Raw genomic sequence first — 23,448 nt, forward strand, 5'->3', positions numbered from 1 at the left:
TATTGTCCGCACGCACTAGAGCCTTCCGCGGATATCCTTCCGGAATCTCAAGATTAGAACCTAAAACTTACATTGGCAATGGGACGGATGAGAAGAAAATAATAATGGCAAACGTTGACACTCGACAACAAAGCAACAAATCCATTCACGCATTCTTTGTCCATTAGCTGCACGTTTGCGGAAGACGACATGGTTTGAAAATGTTCCAAATTCAAAAATTGAATACGAATAAGATGGTAAAATTCTTGTGTGGTTGTTAGCTTTGCATTTTGGTTCCTTAAATCGAACTATATTTTAAATGAAAAGCTAAACAGTGAACCATTTCTCTGCTCTATTTCTCTTCTCCAACACGTTGTATTAGTTGAACAGATTGTGTGGAGCATTTACGGACACTGCACGTACGAAAGTATCGCACAACCACGGTTTTTACTTTTGTTGTATTGCCGTTTTGCAAAGTTGTTATATACGTACAAGAGCATTCAGGTGTGTAATATGTGTAAATCGTTTCAGTACCGGCTAACTCTGCGTCTTCGTGGACTGCGTTCGTGGAGTTAAAAGGAAGGAAAGGGGAATAAAAGGAAAAATGCGAGCAAGCAGTGGCAAGGTATACCTAGTAGTGGGACAAAGTTTGTATTTTAGATAGGGAAATTTGCTCGAAAAGTTACAGGTTTTAAGTGGCGCACTGTGAGTAAGGGCTACGGAATTGTGGAATATTAGGAGTGTATGCTAAAGATGCATATTATTATATACATATTGAATTATATTATCATTATTAATATTATTAATTTTATTGTCGATGCATTAATAATGTGTCAAGTTTTTTTTGCTAAACAGTAAGTGGACGAAAGAGATAAAGAGGAAGAAAGAGAGAGAGAGAGACGGATAAAGGGGAGACGATGGATAACTTAAAAACAAACACTGAGTGAACTGTTACAAAACGTATTTCACTACTCCTGATTATGAGATAAAGAATAAGAAATCGATCAATTGAAAACATATTTAACTGGCTCACAATTTTTGGTGTACGTTAGTTGAAAGAAATATTACTTTAAACACTGGGAATCCAAACAAGTTTTAATTGTTCAAAAAATTTTAATAACGTGTACATTTCCTCGTTCATTTTGTAGGGTCTCATCGATGTACAATTGAGAAAGACTAATGAATCCAGTTGCTTAGATATTTAATGTTTGAAAAGTTACTGAGCTTGTTCACGTTCCGTCCTTCGCCCTAATAACCGTTTCGTCTCTGCTGAGCAAAGGGACATCGCGTGGATAACAAACAACCCGACGGGTTCCTCTAAGGAATAAGTGGAGGAAAGCAACAAAACTCAACATAACATTTACAACATTTACACATTTACACATAAAGACAAAAGTATAAGTAGAAAGTGATGTAAAATGTAATAAAATTGCAATATTCGGAATTTTCCAATCGGACAACATGACATTTGAAATAGTAAAAATATGTTGCAACAATGTTGAAAGAATTTTAACGGGTATATAAAAAGCGCCATGTGATATAACGTTTGTGTTCGAAACAGTATATGATCAATCCCCTTGGAGGCCCAGGGCGGAATTATAAATTGGCGCCTCTAATTTTAAAAACGATGAATTTGGGGGGCATTGAGGCCCTTGAAATGAGGCAAAGCTAAAGGCGCAGTAAGAAGGGGCATTACAAACATTTTTTGGGGCCTCCAACACGTCGTGGCCCTAGGCGACCATCTACTCCGTCTACCGTTTGATCCGCCGTTGATCCCTTTTCTCAACTCAACCACGAATCCGAAGATCGAACTAATAAATAAACTTTTAATAAACACACAAAAACACTGTCCACAAAATACTTCATATAAACACGTACGTACGTAAAAGCGTTTAGAAGAAAGCGTCGCCACCAGTAGATGCCGATCGCGCCTCATAATTGCATGCGGTTATGTACTGAGTATATAGTTTGCATGAATATACCGGCGAGTTGAGCTGTACCGGTGCCCGAAGGACGTTGACACCGCTCAGCATACGACGATACGGATAAAGAGCAGTACAATAGATGTTAATATCACATATCACATATCAATCAGCAGATTAACTCGCGGTACTGTTTGCCTCCCACATTTCCACATTCCCACATGGTTATTCTTCTTCTTGATGACAATCTTTGTTGGGGGACAACAGAGAGCAAAATGGAAAGAATTAATCACCGTTAGTGTTTAGTGTCCAGCTCACAACAGCTAGAGGAGCGCACGGTCATCTCAGTCGTCATTGCATATTATTTTGAAGTGCTTTTCCTTTCGTCGAAGTCTCCGCGCGCATGCGATCGGAGCCACCAAAAAGTGACCGGTTTTGTGATTTCTGACACCAAGAGAGCATCCATGAAAGGAGATAACATCAATCTGATCCGCACAAGGATCCGCCATGTTTGTACATAACATATTGATATCGCATACTCACGTTATCATTCGCTTTGATGGTATTGATCAATGATCAGAATGAGAGATCTTCTGCTATTGGCTATTAGTTACACATAATATCAAACTAGCGAGAGCCATCGATAGAGTAAATAGCTCAGCTACTGTGGAGAGAATCCTCCGTCTCATTACATCCATCCAGTTCCTACAGTGCGTGTCATAACTGTACTGCAGATAAATTTTTTAATTATTTGGAGTAGAAAACATGGAGTGCCACTATTTTCGAAGACATTATGTATTGTTTATTGTTCGGTTATTTTCCAATATTCATATCTCTTGTCGTCATGGAATGTCGGGGGTTTTAGAAGGATTCCATGTATAAAGATGTTCAATAAATATTCCACATTGTTATTTGCCTAAAAATAAACTTGTGTACAGTTATGGTACGCGCTGTACTGATTGGACGAACGGAAAGAGATGCAAGATCAGTCGACGGATCAAGCGCATGATCACTGGAGGGAAGGGTACAGCTATATGAAATGCTACCACGTGGTACGGAAATTTGTGCTACCTCTTCGTTGATCATGCTCTCTTGGTGTCAGAAACCAAAAATTCCATCGTTTCTGGAGCGTTTTTGACGGACGGAATGGCGCAAATTACGAAAGAGATGCAGGATCCGTGTTGCCTTTTCCCCCTTCACTCTAATGCGTTTGATAGGAGATGTGAAAGGAATGTTCTTGTATAAAACCTTAATTCTCACATTCCGGTCACCAAAGAAATTGAATTTATGGGTATATATGGGTATGTGCCTTGCCTTGTTATCACTGACGACTATGAAAGTAAACGTGAACATGGTTTGTTGCTGCATGCAATTCAGTGCCAGTGCCAATCTTCTTATCCAAATTGCTGAGGACATTTGGATTGGGTAACAATATCAACCGATTTGCTGCGCGTACGACGTGTTTACCGGATGATGTGCGCAGCGTCACTACGCGCACTGTTTCGTCCTTGCCAGGATGAACCGAAATAATACGCCCCATTGCCCACAAGGAAGGATGCATGTTGTCTTCTTTGACGATCACCAGAGTTGGTTTTCTTTTAGGGATACTGATGTATGGTGAGAAGTGTTACTTCCACTTGTGGATGCTCGCTTGGTAACACAAGTTACAAAACTGGCCGATTCCGAGGCATTTTGTCCCAATTTCAAATTTCGCCAGGGGCCTCTTGTGGTACCCTTCGTGGCCCCTCTAGCATAAGGAGACTCGGCCTATGTATACAACTACTACACACATTTTTTGGGGCCCCCAACACGGCGAGGCCCTAGGCGACCGCCTACTCCGCCTACCGTTTGATCTGCCGCTGGTTCGAAAAATTATGTTACGCACTGTCTACGCAGAACTCTAGAGAATATGGCCTGAGGTGGACGAGGCATTAAGATGAAGTGTGGAGCGGAAAATGCTGTGAAATACCAGTAAACTGGACGGACATTAGGGTTACCCTCGTAGCATGATCGTTAAGTATGTGTAATGAGGAAGTTTGTCATATCGGAAGCTTTAATTTATCGGAAGGAGCAAAGCACATTGTGACTGTTAATCTATATTGGTGGTATATACCTATTTATGTAAGAGTTCTCGTTGACGAAGTGTACGTTGTTTACATTGTAGTGCCCTATTGCCTTAGGTTAAAAAATAGTTAGTTTCTTATACAGTGTACTTAACTACTTGTTATACGCTACAAGCCTCTCTGGTTGCAGAAGTCCTTTACACCAGCAGATCGAGCACCGTCATTTTACAATCCATTCTCGATCACTAACGGATCTAACGGTGGGCGTAAGTAGGAAAGATAGTATGCGAATCGTGATAGTTTTCCCGAAAAGGGAAGCCCTTCTTTTACACTCCTTGAATGGTAGAGAAGTCCCAAAGGTTTCCAGGGAGAGAGAGAGAGAATGGAGGGAGAAGCGAGCCCCAATAGGTCCAGTTCGGATAGGTTGTGACTGTATTATCAGAATTTTCGGGTTTGTTAAATTTTGCTCGCTAAATTAATAGTTACTCAACGCTAAAATAATCGGATACGGATCGGGCGGCTCGGTGGTGTGTGGATAGCGATGCGTGGTCTTCACTCGACAGGACCGGTCTAAATCTTACTCATACCGATCCCCCCGTACGCAGGACTAAACTATACAGCTACGTGTAAATAAATAAAATCAATGAAAACCAGGCCAGAAAAGGCAGGCCTTCTAGACCTCTTGAGCTTTTGTTGTGCCGATAAAGAAGTAGAAAAATCGGCTATGGAGTAATTTCATCGACAGAGAGAGAGAGAGCTTACCATTAGAGTGTTAAAGCGAAATCATTAAAAATGGAACACGTTTACTGACTTAAAGATCTTACCACTTCGGTAAATGTCTTATTCATAATTTTCTAGGTTGACTTTATTAGCATTTTTATGAAATTTCTATTATTTTACTTTTTTACCATGCCTAAACGAATCGTGGTGACCAACTTACAAAACTATCAAGGACCATCTTACACACCTTGCTTGAATCAGAAATGGTGGATATAGTGTTACTTGTATTATTTACTTTACATTAAATCCCTTCGATAGACTGCCATTCTCCATCTACTGGGGATCGTTCGTTGCAAGCAACTTATATGCATTTGCCTTTGCGTATCATTCTGCCCTATTGTATGAAATTCTCAAACGAACAAACATTTAGCCCGAATCAAACCTATGTTTATAGCGCTAAATATTCCAGTTGTCATTTGAGGATAGCTATAAAAGAGGGCGAATAATGTTGCGCACGATGGTGATGCTACATTTCCAAACCTATGTACGTGATGTTCAAAACAAAAATGTTCATAGATAATAATTAAATTAAAAAAAAAAACATGTACCTAAATTAATCCTCGGCCAGATTCACAAAACAAAACAAACAAAATACCGCATTTCGGATAAACAAAAGGATTTTTCATCTCAAAACGTGTCACTTTGCAGTTAGATTTGAAAGCTTCAATCTTAATTTCTTACTTATTGGTAGAGAAAATGTAAGAAAAGCTTTTTACATTTTGTAACTGCTTGTACAGAGTCGCACAGAGATTAGAGCTGAGAAATGATTCTGTTGACATTATTTTTTTTTTTTGCAAAACCATTTCTCAGCTACGATCCGTGCGTACTGTATACATGCGGTCCGTGAAAAATGTCACCATCCATAGCTGTTCAAATGTAATCGTCACATTGAAATTTACACGCGCTAATGTTGCTATAGCCAAGTTAACCAATAGAAGAAACCATTGGTATGAACATCTATCGACTACCATTATTGCCAAATACCTGCATAGTTACCTATTAATGTGGCCGGTAACGGTCCGCCAGCAGTGAAAAGCCTCGTACCGCTGCTGTCGTAGCAGTGCGTGTAGATAGCGGGCAAGTACTTGTTCTGTTGGAATCCATCCATTTCTTCGTCTGGAAATTGGGCCTACAATGAGAAATACAACTCGCAATTACGCTTTGGCAGTACAACGATGGCGATCCTACGTACCACGTAGCCTTTGCTAGCTTTCAGCACCACCGTTCGGGAAGAATTAATGCACGATTCGAGATATTTCCCGGCTCGTATGTCAAAGAACATCAGCATCCCCATACCGGTGCCTATGGTGAGAATGTTACCCTGGAAACTAGCCGACCGTATACCGAAGCCACTATAGCGTGATGCAATCTTTTTCACGGCCTGCAAAAAGAAACAAATCATGTTGATAAAACCATGTGAAGTAATACTTCCATTACTGTTCCACTTTTCTAGACAAGACATTCAAACTGCACACGACGTCTCCAACTTTCATTCCATTGCCTGATGTACTGTACTGTACTGTACTGTACTTGGCCATGTTGCTGCGAGCCATTCTGTCATTCAACAGAGAGAGTTTCGTTTTCTAGCGAGGTTCTAAACCCTATTATTATTCGTATCAACATTAATACCCTATCATGTTGCTGAGTTTCACGCAGTGAGTGGTGAGTGGTGTTCTAACGAACCTGATGCGGTTGAACATACATGCCATACGTTCAGTATAACGTTATTAGTGATGGAAATTCCATTTTATATCTCTTCTCATTAGAGGTGCGTCTTAGTTGTCCTCGATTCGGCTCAATTTTCTTGAAATAAACGCCCCCAAAAACCATTCCACGCAGGGTCTCCAAAAGGTTTGAACCTTTTGGAACCACTGGGCAAAATACATGGCATATAAAATGGAAACGAAGAGTTTTGAAAAAGGATGGATGAGCGGTTCATACAATTAAACCGTTCGCTATGTAAAATTAAGAAATCACTCATAGGTAGGCTATCAACATCTGAACCCTCTATCAGTTCCTAAATTGAGGCATGAGAAGACCTGCCTAAGTTTCGAACTGCATTTAGGCACACTAGTACCTCACCCCGGACCATAGAAGATTATCCAAATCATGGAATCTGACGCCGCAATCACATAGCTTGAAATCAACCTGTCCTATACGCTGAAGATGTACGTACTCTTCTGAGTGTTTGCCATTCGCGAACGAGAATGATAGTTACCTGCAGTGTCCGTGGATCCAGCAGCAACGTGTATGAACGACATCCTACCGCGTACAGACCGTTCGGTTGGCAAGCTATGCACACGTTTTCCTGACAGTTGGGTAACTTCCGTGAGAGTTTTTGTGAGAACGTTTCCGCGTTGAACAGATGCATGTAGCCGTTTAGCGAAAGCAGCGCAAGCTCGCGGTACTCTTTATTGAAGCAAATCGCCCGAATCTTCTGCGCCCCACGGCATTCCTTCACGGCAACGGGCGTAATGTGCGCATAGCTTGGCACATCCTGTTCCTCCTCACCGTCCTTTACCTCCGGGAACTCCATCAGATCTTCGTTGACACGCCACAGTGCAAGCTTGGTGTCGCGCGATCCGGAAACCAGGAACTGATCGTCCAGCCAGCACATATCAAACACCCAATCCCTATGCGCATTCTCACCGATACAGAGCGGATCTAGCGTAGGCAACCGGTACAGGGCGATGTCGGCCGAATGTCTCGCACCGGTCGCAAGTAAACTGTGGCTAGGATTAATCTGACACGCGTGTATCCCGGATTGCGTATCGGGACTCGCCCCGTTGCTGTTCGGTAGCGTCGGTATGGCGTCCACCCGTCGCATATTGACGTCGTACACCATCAGTTTGTTGCACTTGGTACCGAACACGACCTGCCGATTACTGAGCCATTGCGAGCAGAACACCTTGTTGATGTTGCCCAAGGAGATGGGCGTTTCGCGAAACATATCGTGCGTCAGGATGTGCCTACTGGCGTATGTCGGATCTATCGATCGCTCATCGTGCAAGTCTGATTCTCTGCTTCTTATGTAGTCTACAAAGTTGTACGATGTACTAAGGACCTGGTGCTGCTGGCTTGGCGTTTCCTCCTCGCTATCGCTATCTTCGTACGTCACGAAGTCGTCCGGTTTGTCGGGCTTTCGGCGCCGTTCCTGGCGCAGCATCCGATGCCTAATGCGACGTTCGTCCAGCCTTGCGGGAATGTAGCAGCTAGGCCGTTCACCAGCCACAGACCGTTTCAACGTTTTGGACATCTTGGATGAAACCCTGCTCGGGATGTGCTAGTTCAGTGTGTGCCTCCGCTTGTATCTACACCGTCAAGCCAATCGGTTCACCCTGCTAAAGAATCGATCAGAACACCGAAACGACACTTTTAATTTCGACACCGTCATGTAGGACTGTGTTCCGCCGAGCACCAGGAACCATACCACAGCGGATCGGATATTGGTGCCAGCAGTAAGAAGCACGAATGGGGGGAGCAACACAAAAGTTGATGGTAAATGGGACAACGGTGCGGAGGCACAAGCAATCTTAGCTCACTCGCTGACGAAGAAACGAAGCCTAAACATGCCTATTCTTCTCACACATTTTACTTTGTCTGAAACATGAATAAATTGCATTAAACTTTCCTTGCTTAGAGATTTGTAAACTTTAAATTACGAATTTATGAGCACTGCTTGCAATTCTAGCTTTCTCTACAAAAAAAAATTCTTTACTTCGATTTGACAATCTTCCCCACAGGGTGCCTCACAACTAAAGTGTGTTTTCGCCTGGAAACGTCAGACATTACACCGCCTTCGTGACATGAATTGAAACGCCAGCAGAAGTTACACCACAATTCAATCGATTTTGTTGTTAGCTGAACTAAAACATTCTATTTATGATATATTTTCAATTTAAAAACGAGTAATATGATCAACAAAAATGGAAACAATGAAACATAATTGCAGCTGTATTTTTTAGTTATTGAAGAACGTTCTATAATTCACTTTCACGATGGCCGATAGAAAACCATGGTGCAATGTTTGTTTATTTATTTCAAATGGAAAATGCCAAAAATTGCATTTTTGTTTTTGTATTAAACAATCGCTTTTCCCTTTGCAGACAAATAGTTTTTTCCCAATAATTTGTGTTGTCGCTGATATGAAGAAATCGTTTCATACTTAATGTGATTTTATTATGAATAACGTAGAAGAGATAGAAGATTTTCATGGTGTTTATTTATTAGTGAGTAAAAGCACAAATCCTAAATTTACCGGCCGCACTTACATCGGCTATACTGTCGATCCGAACCGTAGACTCAAACAGCACAACCTCGGCGAAGACGGTGGCGGTGCAAGACGAACATCCAACCGGGGTCCATGGTAAGGTTGACCTATTGCGCCCTATTGCCTTATACGGCTATTTCATAGAATGTAATACCTCAAAGCGAATGCTCTTTGTAACAGGACCATGGTCTTGATTGTACACGGATTCCCGAACAACGTATCGGCTTTACGGGTAGGCACAATGGGTTTTTATTACTTCCAAAACAAAGACGTTCATTGCATAGTCTAACCATTTCAGTTCGAATGGGCCTGGCAGCAGCCTCGCGTTTCTAGAAGGCTTAAACATATTCCAGAACTGCAGAAAAAGCTTCGTAAGGAATCTAATTTCGAATACAACTTTCGCATACTTACGGAAATGCTGAGAATTGGGCCATGGAACCGGTTACCACTCGTAATCCGCTGGCTAGGGGATGAATTCCATCGGGAATTTGAAGTATGTATTCTAGAGCATTCATTTCTATATCATTGGTTCAATCATTGCGATCGTTTTAGGTAGGAAAAAAGCCTCCCCTACACATGCCTATCTGTTTTGGGCGAATCAAGAAGGCCAAGTGCAAGAAGAAGACGAAAGCGACCAGTGAAAGAACGGCACAATCACAAACAATTAGCCGGCCCGTGACGAATCAGGCAAAGAACAGTAAAATAGCCATCAATTACGATTTCGATGAGTACGATCTGCTTGTGATGGGTGGTGAGAAAGTCGTCGATGATCTAAACACTGCGCGGAAGTCAGCTATTCCAGCGACGGCAATAACCGATGAGAGTGTTGTGATTAGTTCCGACTCGGAAAGCGACAATGATATAATGCAGGACGTTTCGCAATCGACGACGAAGGATTGTACAATATGTGGTCGGTGGATGAACGTGAAGGAATTGGAACAGGAAGGTGATTTAGTGTTGCGATGCTTACATCCACGTTGCCCGCTTGTTAGTCATCTGGAATGTTTGGCCGAAATAGTCTTAGAACCAGGTCAGTACGTTCCCGTCGAGGGCGATTGTCCCGTGTGTGAGGGACACTTTCTTTGGGGTGATATAATACGCAAAGCGAACGGTTGCAGCGATTTTGTAGATGATGCGGAAAACGTTGACCCACTCGAGGTGGACGACGTATCGGATGAGGATCAGTAATGCAGATGTCTGTGGGAGTAGATTACACATGGCTTTAATTCAACATAAATTTAGGTTAAACAATTTAAAGAAAGATGGTAGAAGGTGAGCCAATAAATGAACAAGTTTCAACGCTAGCAAGATATAAATAGGTAGAACGTTGATAGCTACATAAACTACGTATGTTTTTGAAACACAATGTATGTTGAACTGCCATCAGTACAATTATACCCACAATTTTATTAAATATAAAATCATTAGCAATTTTAAACGTTAGAATGTTCGATGATATTCCCGTGTTATGAACACCCTTGTAATGAGCGGTATTATCGCAAAACAATTGGATAAGTATGTGACTAATAAATTTTTCATATATAACGACTCTTAGCTATCCTCGAAATTATCTTCACTTGAAATTTTACACGACTTTGAAGCATGTGACTCAAATGAATCCATACAAGTCACATAAAGCAGTTTTTAAGATTGTTAAATATTTTTTTCTCTACTACGTGCGCCTTGTTCATAATGGAACTAAAATTCTAAAACTATCAATTTACAATTCTGTTTTTCCGACACAGCTCTCCTTAACCATATGCGCAGATCAAAAATCAATCAAAAAGCCTGATGAATATAAGGTGTATCAAAAAGTTCATAGCATTTTCAATCTCATTTTTGTCATACATTAGTTATTTATTCAGGTTTAAACATATTTCCACCGTTTGCTACTACTTTTCACCTATCATTCGGGGTAATTTTCCACTGCTCTTTGGTTGCCATCCTTCTATCGACCTTTCCTTTTACTTCATCGTAGTTGGAGATGTGCTTGATACCCAGATGATGCTGTATCGGTTGGAAAAGGCGTAATGTCCGAGCTATAGAGGTTGGGAGAGTACAATAAAAGACACGATCGACTACTTTGATGGTTACAACGCAACTTATTTTATTCCATATTTCATACAAGAGTAACTGGCACTGAAGTACCTTAACTTAGTACACTGCTGAACCAGTACATTAACATTTATTAATGCAAACAATGCAATGGATCGGAATTCTCATTTCATTGCTTCTTAGTACGTTTTAACAGGTGCCGCAACATGTGGCCGAGTATTGTGAATTAACTGATCACGTCTCGCCTCGTATTGTAACCATTTCTATCGCAATGTTCGGCTCAAACGCATCAGTTGACTTTACCTGTGATCTTTTCGCTTGATTGTAGCCGACCCATACTGGTCCCACCAAATTCAAAAAACGATCATCTGGCCATTAATATACGGCGATCCTAACGATGGTAAGACATAACACGATATTGCACGATGCTGTGGATTACCGTAACACAGTCACTTTTAACAGTGATGTTTTATTAAACAAATGTGATGTAATAAGCAAATGGTATCAAAATGCCACGAACTTATGTGCACTCCCAATAATTATGATGGCGTTGAGTTCGACAACTCTGAACGATCCATCGCTCTCGCGAGCGGGAGCGCAAACAAACAGGAGAAAAGTTTGCCCGAGCTTTTTGTCAAAGCTTTCCACTGAACGGATCATAACTTCTAGTGATCACTCTAACTCTAGCGCTCAGTGTGATAGGAACGATCGGTGCGCTCTATTAAAACCGCCACTTAAAAGCATTTCCTTCCGGTTGATCCAGTGTATGTGTTGTAAATTCTGATCATTTCAACTTGAACACTCAACACGATCAGACCGAATCTTCAAAGGTGGAAGCATTTGTACCCGCTGAAAGATCTATCCTGTCCCGTCTCGTGTGTTTTTTTTTGTGAGAATACACTACACGACAGTGAACAGAAACAGTGACAAACATTTCAATTTACTAACAGTTTAATCAAGTTCATGTGTGTTTATGCTTCGGTGCCAGTGATCGTACAAGACACAGCTCAGTTTTGTGCAGTGTATTTGCGCTAATTGTTGTACGACTTAAATAACGTAAAATAGACAGCATCCGCCTAAACATGAACACCCGTCAGCTGTTTGTGATCGGATTAATCGTCCTGCTGACCGTGGCGAGCGTGTGTGATGCAAGGCGTCGTTTTCCCAACCGGCGGAGAGGTCCTTCGCGGAAAACGCTCAAACAGCTTTATTACGAGTCGCGCGAAACGAACACACCCAACTTTGTACGGTTGGTGCTGATGCGGCTGATCTACGGCATCGCGACCCAGATGGGCGTCGAGGAGCGGCTGGACAACGTGTTCGGTGGCGCATTCGTACCACCGAATGCCGTCGATGACAGTTCGGACTTTTTCGACGTGCTGAGCGACGAAAGCGGGGAAGATTTTAGCTTCGGTTTGTGAGGTAAGTTAGTAGTACCGAATGGGATAAGAATGCACCGGGTAATACCGTTGCTCTCGCAGTTATTGCGTTATGGCACGTGGAACGTGACCTTCCTGGGTGGGATCAGTAGATGTGAGGGTAGAGAAGGATCCCTATGACACAATTTGCCGTACCGTGCCGAGCAATGCAAATGGAGGTGAAACCAGCAGCACAACGGTTCCGTTTTCCCTCCCAAGCTGGCGGTATACCCCATTGCACGATTTCACGCCTGCTTTGGTGGGTCCGAAAACCGGTCGATCATTGTTTCGGCGCCGTCATCGACGGCCTGTCGATCGGCTTTTCTTCTGAGTGGAACGGTATTTGGCGCAAAAGAAAGTGGCTTCTGTGTGTTTCATTTCTGGGTGAATTGTTGGACCACCTTCAGGGGGTGGGTGAGGATGCGAGGGGTGGTGAGGCAGTGGGGAGTGTATTGTGAGGGGTAGTAGCAAGGAACCGATCGATGGGGCGCATTTCATTTGCAGCCAGGAGCACGCGCGCCAGCCTTTTCGATACGCCATTGAGGGCTGTTGCTGTCGGTTAGGCACATGCTGCGGCGCTGCGCAGCATCATCTTTACTGCTTCGATCTGCTGACTTGTGCCAGTTTCTTCCGGCTTCTGTTCCACCGACATAATCGATCAGTGCATCACTGCGCTGCTGGTGTACAGGTGGAGAATGGAAGGACGGGACAGTTTGGAGCATTTTTCATTAAATAACCTTTTCTATTGTTTCCCATCCGTACGCTCCCCGATCCAACCGACCAATCTCAACGAGAGTAAAAATTCAAATGCAAATAATGACGCCCAACCATTATTGTGTTTGTTAGCTCGCACACCATTGGGGGTGCTTTTTTGTCGATCTTTTATTCCCTTATGGTGGTTTTGTTGTCCATTTTTTTTCGTGTTTAATAATCATTCGTCCCGCTTCTTGCGGTTCGAATCATGCGGAAAGTATCGGCAAGTGGATCGTGTGTTCCGTCGCGGGAAAAGTGACCCCGAAAAAATAGCAGCGACAGCAGCATCCACAAAACCGCACACAGGACGGAGTAAAGGCGGCGTCCCAAAATAAATCTTCAGCGCTTGTTCTGGTGCTTTGGCAATTGCTTCTTTCGATGACCCCATTCCGGGCCATCCGAGCGTTATTAGTTTGGTGTGTGATGTAAATAAAGCACGATCCATTGCCCATAATCCGGTGAGGTTACGCGCTGTTGTGTACTTGTTTGGGAGAGTTTGGTGTGTTTGGCGTGTCGGAGCGCAACTGTAGAACTGTACCGAGCGCCTACTGTGGTCCAGTGATCTTGGCATATATGTATTGAAAACATCTTCCTCATCAGAAGTTCACCGGCAGGTGTGATGGGAGTATGTTTGATTAAACATTTTTAAACACTTGGTTTGTTCCGTACCCGCTCGAGGCAACTGTCGCCCAAACAAAACAAACACAAAGGGTACATGTTTGCTGGATTTGTTTGTCGTACGAAGAACGAACGGTACGACGTACGCGTTTCAGTTCAAAGCCGCAACGACGAGCACTGTGAAAGTGGTCACTGTTTCGCGGCGAATGGCGCGCAAGAAATAAGGTTTAATAACGAACCGGGCGTCATACGGAATTGCATCCTTCCGTCCAATATACGACTCCCCCCACAAACCTCCACTTTTACCACAGGCATACATACTGGGATGGGACAAAAACAAATGCAACCATGTTGACAAATGAAAGTGTCTTTGTTTATGGTTCAAATGGAAATTGAAATGTGATGGCATGGAATGGTGTCTCAAAGGTGGAATCAGTACAAGAATAGGTAATTAGTGGACGTTATTAAAAGAGAAATAGTGTCTGGTCCGATAATAAATTTAGACCATTCCTCTAGTGATGCATTGCAGCTAAATGTTATTTGAATTAGAGGTGCTGATCGTTTGGGGTAAAAAATTAAAAATTAAACTAGTGATGGGAATGTTCCATTTTCTTGAGGAAAGGAATGGAATCAGGTTCTTTTCTTAAAGGAACGGAACGAACCTAGTAAGTTCACGAGATAATGAAAATAATTCTGCATGATATGATTTGTACATACATTCGTTATCATTACCAAACATTGTAGTGTAATCCATTTACAGTTTTTGGTTTACAAACAGTTTCGAATGTAAAATTGTTATTATTAATTTTTCGCAACTATCAACGAGAATGTTTTATCAGGAAAACGGAGAAGGAAATTTAAAGAAGCAAACTGAAAAGGAAGGAAATAAATGGCATGTCAAGATTAAGCGATCTTTTTTTAAAAAATGTAAAAAATAATATTTATATCAAACGGTGTTCGAACCGGTTGCAATTACAATCATAAACGAACATGAAATGTCTTATAAACGTATTTAATATGTAACGTTGAGAAACAGAAATAAGCACCAAAGTTATAATCTTCGCAAGACGAACAAACCATGTAGGTGCAAAAATGCAAAATTTTATGCACCTAGGTTCGATCGTTCCACAAAAGGAACGGATCGATCCTAGCAGGTTCAGAACGAAATTCCAATCACCACCAGAAACGTGGTGAACATAGATTAAAAAAGCTATTCTGGGCTAAGTAACTCAAAAGTTGATCTCAAATAGTTCTGTTTGGTTGAATAGTGAATTAATATAGTATAAAATTAATTATACTTACTGGTAACATGGTAATATTACTGCAAAATAATTTTCGATTAGAGATTTATATTTAAAGGACAATGGCGAATTGATATATACTTATCCTTTACATAGCTTTACAACATTGCTTTTAAGATTGTTTTGTATATTAGCTGTAAGCTGTAAGAAACATTGCTTTGTAAGTGATGGCCTTCAGGCCACTCACTCATAGAGTTCTCAGCATACTCCTGTGGTACAGACATGACATTGTCCCGGTGCAACGTTCCTTCAAGCGAAACTGCAGTCCGAATGAGATCATGCCAACGCCATTATGCTCTCACAGTGCGTGCCAAAGAATGATGTGTCGTGCATATGTTGTTCTACTCCAACGCACTTAACGGCTTATCGTACAAGTTCCACCGTACCGGAACAAGGCCAGAATGGCAATGCACCGCGTTGCAGAACTGATTTTCTTTCCCTTCCTGGTCACTCGCGAGTGATAATATTCTTCGTGCGGCATGTTAAAAAATGTGCAACCAAACCATCACAGCTGTTCACGGTGTTGTTATCAATCGCTGAGAAAAAAAAGGGGAGAAGGGCAAATAACATGCATGCGGCGCTTTTCTTTTATTGCTGCTCAATGGATCTCAAGCTCGGGTACCATAGCATGTCTGAACCGGTAATTCTTACGAGTGGTTGGTTCTGCTCTAACAAACACAATTGTTATCCAAAGGTACGTGGGAGATAAAATGTAATGAACCTCGCGCAGTCGCGGCAGCTGCTTCGTCGTACCAGACGATCGACAAGAACCTTGAGATGCGTTAAGCTAATCAAGCTTTAAGCGGCCGGAGGGCCAAAGCATACAGTTTGCGCATCAACTGACAATGTAATAACTTATCGAATTACCCCAAAATGATCCCCCATATGTTGTGCAGTAATTTGTTTACGTGCGAGAAAAGATCGAAGCCTCTTCGAACTGCTCACCAGCTTATGTGTTGAATGTGATCGTAGTGAAAGGGAAACAGTCTCATTATTTCGGGCAGGAAGCAAGATAAGAAACTGCAATGCAAGGAAGCATTTCATTCGAGGAAGAATTATCAATAAAAGCAGCAAAAAAAACCCTGTTAACCCCGTTTGGTGGTTCCTGTTAAATCACATGCTTTAAATAAACCGAATACCAGCGAAAGTACATTCACCAGCGGTGACGTACATTTTGTTATGCACAAAGTGAATGTGTGCGTACGTTGACTGCGTTTATCTGTTCCTTCACTGCAGCATTTAGCCATCATTTTGGCATCCAATTTTCAGTACGTCCGGTTTACGGGGTAACATTTTCGGACGGTTTTTGGTAACGGTGTGTGAAAAAGTGAAACCTCCCGCTAAATAGCTTCCCCCTTATGGGACACTTTCGATGATACCGGTGCGGTCGCCAGCTAAACATTGGCCATGGTCCCATAAATAGTGGCAGCCGGTTTAACTGTGGCTGGTGTAGTTTTGATTTCACAAAACAAAACCTCCCCGAATGCCGTCACGGGCTGGGCAGAAAGTCCCGTCTCATCATCGCACTCCGATACGGATCGCTTTCAATTGGTAGCGTTCGGAAAGGTGAAAATAATCGAAAACGTGATCGGTAAGCATACGGGCTTTATTTTTCGGTCTGCTACAATTTGCATAACGAATCTAGCGGGTGGAAACATGAAATGAAATTCTCTCACCAAAACCCGTACGCGGACATTCAAAGTGCGGAACGTGCGCTTCCTATATAAACGGCAAATCGGAGCGGGTTCCTCGCTGGCGCTGGCGTTGAAGTCGTTTGATCGAAGCGTATCTAGTAGGCGCGTCGTGTCGTGATGGCAACGTGATGATTGGTATCCTTTAGGAGCGGAAAGAATAGAAATCTGTTTTTTTTTCTCCACATGGAAATTTTGGTCACCGTTGTGGTTCACTAAACTTTTATTTTAAAACGCAATTTTTTAATAAACAAATAATTTTATGTTCCAAATTAAATTGAATGAATTTCAAGCATTAAGTTAAAATTTTTTTTTTACATTCTTCTTGTCGTAATATATCGGCCACATGAAACATGTTTGCATTGACGTAAAATATATTCATTCAAGTCATATATAACATGCCAGAGTTGTTCATAATCGATGACACCTTATTAGCAAGTGTATAAATAAAGGAGAGCTTTATGATAAGATGGTAAACACTATGCTAATTGGCTAGGAGAAATCAATGATACACTCCCGAATACACATCGACAGACTATATGCTACTTTCTTCACTCATGCCAGTTTCACCCGAAACAGAAACGCATTAAAGGCCAATCTACCAATTATAGATTTATGGGCTCCACTGATCGAGTGTGGTATGTAAATTTAATTATACCGCCACCATCATTCCTATCTCACACAGTGATCCCTGATAAATCGGATCGTTACTGATCGTTTGTGTGTGTGTTTTGAGGTTAATGCATAGATGAACTACTTTATTGGAAATGTTAATTTTGTTTGATTTCATTATCGCTGTGTGTCGCGTAAAATTAAGAACAATAATTTTACAAAAAATCCATGTAGTCGTGCACCTGCGAAATGCTTCTGCACATGATGATGTCATCGGTGTGTCAACAGTTGTAACCGGCGTTATGAATTAGCTTCGAAAAGCAAGAGAAAGTTTCCGTTAGCACTGGGCCAAGAAGATTATTAACATATCATCTGAGCCGGCTTGGACGATCATGTCATACCGCAGTGATGTTGGAGAGAGCAACCAATCGTCAAACCTGCTTATAATCCCAGCCAGAAATAGGCTTTCCAGCCATGCATGGTTTTCATTCTTTTAATGCTGCTTCGGGCATTAGAAACTCAACTCAAAATAGCTTTAGGATCTGTTTCATGCTCCACCAGTGGTGGCTACAGCGATCTGCTTTGTGCCACACAGAAGCTAAACCTTGCAGACCAGTAAAACGCTAACAACATCATCAGCAATTATCTTGTTTACTAGCCCTTCAACAACGGTTTAGCATTAATTGATATTAGCTGTAACTTTCACTAGATTAGTGGAGCCGTTTTTTTTTTTGCAACAAACTCATTCACCATCCGCAGTAAAATGGCTGTAAATGTTTTGGTGTGTAACTCTTCCCGTGCTAGAAGCTACAGTAGATCGGATCGCTTAATGCAGGAGAAATTAGCTCGAAAATGAGTTAATAACCGTTTGCTTTAGCGTCGCTTCACCTTACCGGAAGGGAATGAGTGTGACATCATTGTGGAGCGTAAAGAAAGCCCCGCGTTAGCGTCAAAGGCAGATGTGGATTCTTTTAGGTGGCTTCACTTAACGCCTGCTTAACTGATTGCTTCATCCTAACGTTACGATGTGGCGTCACGGGCGTGTGAATGCTGGCTACGGTTGTACGCCAATATCTTGACACATTTTCTCGCATGCGGCACAGCACGGCAAAACCAGAACGCAGCCAACCTGGCCGCAACAGCTTGACAAATTGTTTAATAATATACGCCACGTTTGACGATCGTCTTCTGGGGAGGGGGGAGCAACACTTGAGGCGGGTTGGATCGCATGATGATATTTCTATGTAGTTTCTAGACGCATTCCCCCACCGGCACGCCTGCCTGACGTAATTTACGTTCCGCAGCATAACTTAACAGCTTTTTCTTTGGCGTTACCTTTGGCATCCCCAACGGTTGAGTGTCATCCGGTGTGGCGAAGAAATTAACCTCGATTGTAAGCAAAGAAGCACTGGAACTATCTTACTGTACTGCGGTGAACTTGAACTTGATAAAACTCCCCATCACAGTGTGGTTACAACATTGACTTCAACCATGCTGAAAATTGAACCGAATGATGCAATCAAGCGATTAATCGTCACATCACAAAGTGGACGAGTTGGACATCGTGGAGGGAGTATTGAATTCTACCTAGCGTGCCTCTACGGGACGGGAGCATAACGATACGTTACGATGGTACATTAACGTTTTCTATCGATTTTAAATTAAAGTCACAACAATTCATTACAATCAGCTGTCTGATCGCAAGGAAGGGCAGTGGCACCGGTTGGGACGGGTGGGATCCGTTCCCATTTGGAAGAAAGCGCTCCAGACGCTAACGGAATGTTTGCCTCAATTTGGCCCACATCGGCCAAACCCGCCAACACTCATGGTGTTCTCGGTGCACAACCATTTAACCCCGTTGTACACTGCTTACACGCGTATTACAGTGACGGGAAACTGTGTGAAAATGGTTATTCGCAAACCGAGAGGTTATGCTGGCGGGCTATTGATCAGAGGTACGGCGTTAGACAGCTGCTGCTTGTTGATCGATAGCATTAAAATTGTACCTTGTAATTGTGGAAAGGAAGTTAAGTATAGTTTATTACATTGGTTCATTGCTTAGCATTGGTTTAAATGATAATTTAAAAAAAAAAACACTAATCTTCAAAAGGTAAAGTTTTGGGTTCTTAGCGCATTTCAATATAGCAAAATCATTCATCATGGATTTTTTTTTTGTCAAATAGCTTTTTCCTTCATAAAGTAAATTAGATCGTCAAGTAAGTTTCCAACATTTTACAAAAGTTAACGCCATCTTTAAATTATCAAAGCCGGAATATCAGATTGTATTCGTACATCTGTTACTAACAATGCATTATTATATTTAGGCCCTTTTATCGGTATTGTATTTTTTTTAGCGAAAACATATCAAGTTTTCGGAAATCAAGTATTGAAATTTATCCAAAAATTGGAAATTTGTGAGGGTGCGAGATGAATTCGAGAGACATTGAAAAAAAGGGCCATCGTATTGCTAATGCACGGGTGATGAACTGTGATAACTGTATTCCGGGTGAGTAAGATCAATCGACACCAAAGCGCGATTTTCCCTAGCAGAGATCCACCATGCTTTGGTGGGATCAGAACGGTGTCTTATGTTACGAACTCTGCTTCCGAGTGATCCGACAATCAGTTTGATTGGGGAACTGTATTGAGTTTAGCTAACTCGTTTGATGCAATGATTTAGGAAAAAAATGGCCAAATTGAAGATAAGCAGGAGTTAGTAATTTTTCGTCCACTACATGTTGCTGCTGTGGTGAAATACGATTTGGTAAATAGTGGATGGGACCAGACTTATTAGGCTATCCCTTGATTTGATACCACAATACCGCTTTTTAGTCGAGAGAATCACTATTAAACTGTGTGATATTTTCTTACAATAAAACCTCAAATTTCTATAAAATAAAAAACACCGCGCTAGAAACCTACGTGTACACCTAATATATTAAAAATAAATTACATGAGTAAACATTTTCACAATCTCCACCTTGGCCTAAAAATATAACACACTGCTGTTACCTTCGGACCTTCGCTCTTACCTTGTGGTTAGACTTTAATTGTATTTCTATTTCGAGCAAACAAGGGCTCTGATTAACAGCAGCAGAATCATCTGCAAGTACGCAAGAATGAAGGTAATAACCGTTCATTAATGTCCTATCCGCACAATTTCTCCCATTCAACCATTCCCCTTCGTACCGGGTTTAGCATGTGTGCAAGTGTACGAGGAGTTCTTTTCTCTTCCATTCAATGACCGCAACTTCTTTGCATACATTTCCATTGATCTCCCGTTCGGAATGCGTAATTGTTTTGTTTGTTCGCGCAAAGGTTCACCGTACCGGTAAGCCGACGTGGTTTTCTTCCACTTTCTTCCCTTCATTCGCTGAATTCAGGCCCTTCGGAAGTAACGTCATCGAAGCGACACACCTGCCCCGTATGGCCTAATTTCAGGCCTGTTGTGATTTAAATATTCTATGCTGATGCCGGTCCGCGGCCCGATCGGTACCGGGAAAATCGTTGTCCGACTGTCGACGAAAGCAATGGGGGGAGTGCTCCTTTGGCGACTCCCTAATGAAGTCATAAAGGTACGCACTTTTTCCCTCAATCTTGTGTGTGCTTCCTCAATCCGGGCAGATTGAGGTGTATGTTTTTATCTAAATAAAAAATGACCACACGGGACTGGTTGTGCTGCATGCAGAAATGAGAAATGCATGCATGTCAACGTAGAATAAATTGTGTGCATTTTGTTTTTGTTTTTTTTGCTTTTGTACCCTTTTTCATTTGCCTCTCTTCGCTATTTCTATTTGCAGAACGTACAAAAAGCTGCCGTAGTTTGACCAAACGGGCATAAAACCAACGGACGCATCGGTCGATTACGGCGCGGATGATGAAAACACCAACACAACCACCCATATAAGAAGATGGCGAAGCAATGGGAAACGCTACTACACAATAAACTTAATCAGTATTGCGGAAGTGCCCCGTGGAAGTAACCACCGAAGTAACGCACGACACCGTCCACCATCCAGAAGCCGGCAACCGTCGCACCGCTACTCGCTTCCTCCATTACCGCGGCGTTCCACACATCGCCACTAAACCGGGAACAACGGATTGCGAATGCGCTGGCCAGTCCATCGGCAACGCTCTGTCCAGCGGAACGAACTTGGCAGTGGAATGTTTGCCGTTTTTTTTTAAAGTTATTGTTGTTTTGTTTAATCTCCACTTTCCGACCGGACAACGGTCTTTTTATTGCTTGCTGAAGGTTGGGCTGGGCATGCCGAGGATCAGCGAACGATAAGCCACAGCCAATGTAGCGAGAGACAAAAAAACCCAGATCCAGGTGGTCTAAACGCTGCCTCCAGTTAAACGATAAGCTCAACTACCTAAAGCCCAGCCTAAAAAGCAATTGCCGGTGTAGCAGTAGTGGGAAGAATTTGCTGTTTTATTTTTTCAGTCATCGGCAACACTAGCCGAAGAAAGCTTAACAGACAGCGTCAACGTGGTGAAAGAACTGACAGGAAAGCATCCATCAACGTGCGGCACCAACGCTAACTGCTGTTGATTTTGGCAATTAACCAGCTGAAAAGAAAAGTAACAATGCTGAACAATGCTGTGTGTTCTCCTCGCGCTGTTTCTCTGCCACTGTTTTGATCGGTACCTTCAAAAGGATGCTTTTATATATGTCTTCTCGATCAGAATGGATCAGTCGAACGTGCAAAGGGTTTTTGGGATGATTCTGTTGCTTTTGTTTTTTTTTTTGCCTTCTTCCTCTCCCGCTCTATGCTCCATCATCATAATGGCGAATGGTTTAGACCCCGTTGGACGTGGCCCAACATTTTCCAAACCTATTAGCGATAGTGTTTATTTTAAAGAGAACAATTGCTCCGCTAACTGTTCTCGGTGATTTACGGAGCCCAGGTTTTTGGGAGCCCGTACAGGTTATGGGATGAAGTTTGTCCAATACAAAGGTGCGTGCTGCTACGGGATTGTTTCCTAATTTTACTTGCGCTTCGATTGCAAACGTCTTTTGGTGCGTTTGGGGAGCTGTCCATATTGCTCTCTTCTTACGGACTCTCACACACGGAGCGGAGGGTAGAACAGGGCGTTCAATCGAAAGGAAAATAATTTCGATTACATATTCTTCGCGTGGTAAGAAAAGATGTAAAGCGAGCTCTTTCCTTTTTTGGGACTGTAGTGGCAGCAATGGTGCATCAAGCAGCGTGCGTTCTCTACTGTTATATTGTTAAGCTATTTATTATCAAATTATCGATTGACGAAACGAGCGCAACCATTAGACGTAAGTGCATTGTATTTATTTATCTGAACAGGCATTGCTTCGGTCCAAAGCTGTAAATAGTGTAACATATACAAATATACAACTAAGTTATAACAAATGTTTGTGTTACGGTGTTTAATAGAAAAGTTAAAACTGGAAGGAAAGAAAGGAGGAATAATAATGGAATAGAATAAAACATAAAACTACATTGAAACACATGGTATGGAAACAAAACTAATTAACGGAACTGGATGAGAAATGATTGGAAAGAAATTTTAACTTTTTTCGTATATTTCGTTTTTTAGGCTACACAAAACCATGCTGATTTGCCAACCAATATAAACCTTAAAGCAACAGTAAACTAAACAAATGGACATGTCAAACATGCTAACGGTTTACTAACAAGTAAAGCCACACTGTGACACTTACGCAGTGAGGTACAACTAATGAGCAGAGCTGAACTGAAAGTTGGCCAAACGTGTGCGTCCAAGCTATTTTAATTAGTAAAAATGTACAAATGTGCCACACCGAATTGAACATGCAATGCGGAATTGAATGCTTCTTTCATTAATGATGTATGCGACGAAATGATAAATTATGTTGTCCCACTAGCGGGTTACCGATGGCGAAAGTGACCAGTATTTGGAAATTCAAATGACTTGACGGTAAACGTTCCCCAATCCCAATCGGCAAATATCACTTGTGAAGGTACACGGTACA

General features: G+C 42.0%; 3 protein-coding genes across 4 annotated transcripts; 2 read left to right on the plus strand and 1 right to left on the minus strand.

Annotated features, from left to right (window-relative positions):
- Positions 1 to 4,817: 4,817 nt before the first annotated feature.
- Positions 4,818 to 8,436, minus strand: LOC128310604 (DDB1- and CUL4-associated factor 12 homolog). 2 transcript variants are annotated; one of them, XM_053047288.1, is made up of 4 exons: positions 8,175 to 8,436; positions 6,963 to 8,085; positions 5,937 to 6,125; positions 4,818 to 5,873 (listed from the first exon to the last, which is right to left on the minus strand). In XM_053047288.1, the coding sequence occupies exons 2-4, from the start codon at positions 7,998 to 8,000 to the stop codon at positions 5,715 to 5,717; spliced, it is 1,386 nt and encodes a 461-aa protein (XP_052903248.1). In that variant the 5' UTR covers positions 8,001 to 8,085; positions 8,175 to 8,436; the 3' UTR covers positions 4,818 to 5,714. The 2 variants fall into 2 exon arrangements, with proteins under 2 accessions (XP_052903248.1, XP_052903247.1); XM_053047287.1 differs by having other exon boundaries at positions 6,963 to 8,436.
- Positions 8,437 to 8,925: 489 nt separating this feature from the next.
- Positions 8,926 to 10,520, plus strand: LOC128297812 (structure-specific endonuclease subunit SLX1 homolog). Its single transcript, XM_053033513.1, has 4 exons — positions 8,926 to 9,110; positions 9,195 to 9,246; positions 9,313 to 9,507; positions 9,567 to 10,520. Exons 1-4 carry the CDS (start codon positions 8,926 to 8,928, stop codon positions 10,200 to 10,202), a joined length of 1,068 nt encoding a protein of 355 aa, XP_052889473.1. The 3' UTR covers positions 10,203 to 10,520.
- Positions 10,521 to 12,151: 1,631 nt separating this feature from the next.
- Positions 12,152 to 12,490, plus strand: LOC128298635 (uncharacterized). Its single transcript, XM_053034405.1, has one exon. The coding sequence runs from the start codon at positions 12,152 to 12,154 to the stop codon at positions 12,488 to 12,490; it is 339 nt and encodes a 112-aa protein (XP_052890365.1).
- The last annotated feature ends 10,958 nt before the right edge of the window (positions 12,491 to 23,448 follow it).

Source organism: Anopheles moucheti, chromosome 2 (genome assembly GCF_943734755.1).
Source record: "Anopheles moucheti chromosome 2, idAnoMoucSN_F20_07, whole genome shotgun sequence".
NCBI classification, from domain to species: domain Eukaryota; kingdom Metazoa; phylum Arthropoda; class Insecta; order Diptera; family Culicidae; genus Anopheles; species Anopheles moucheti.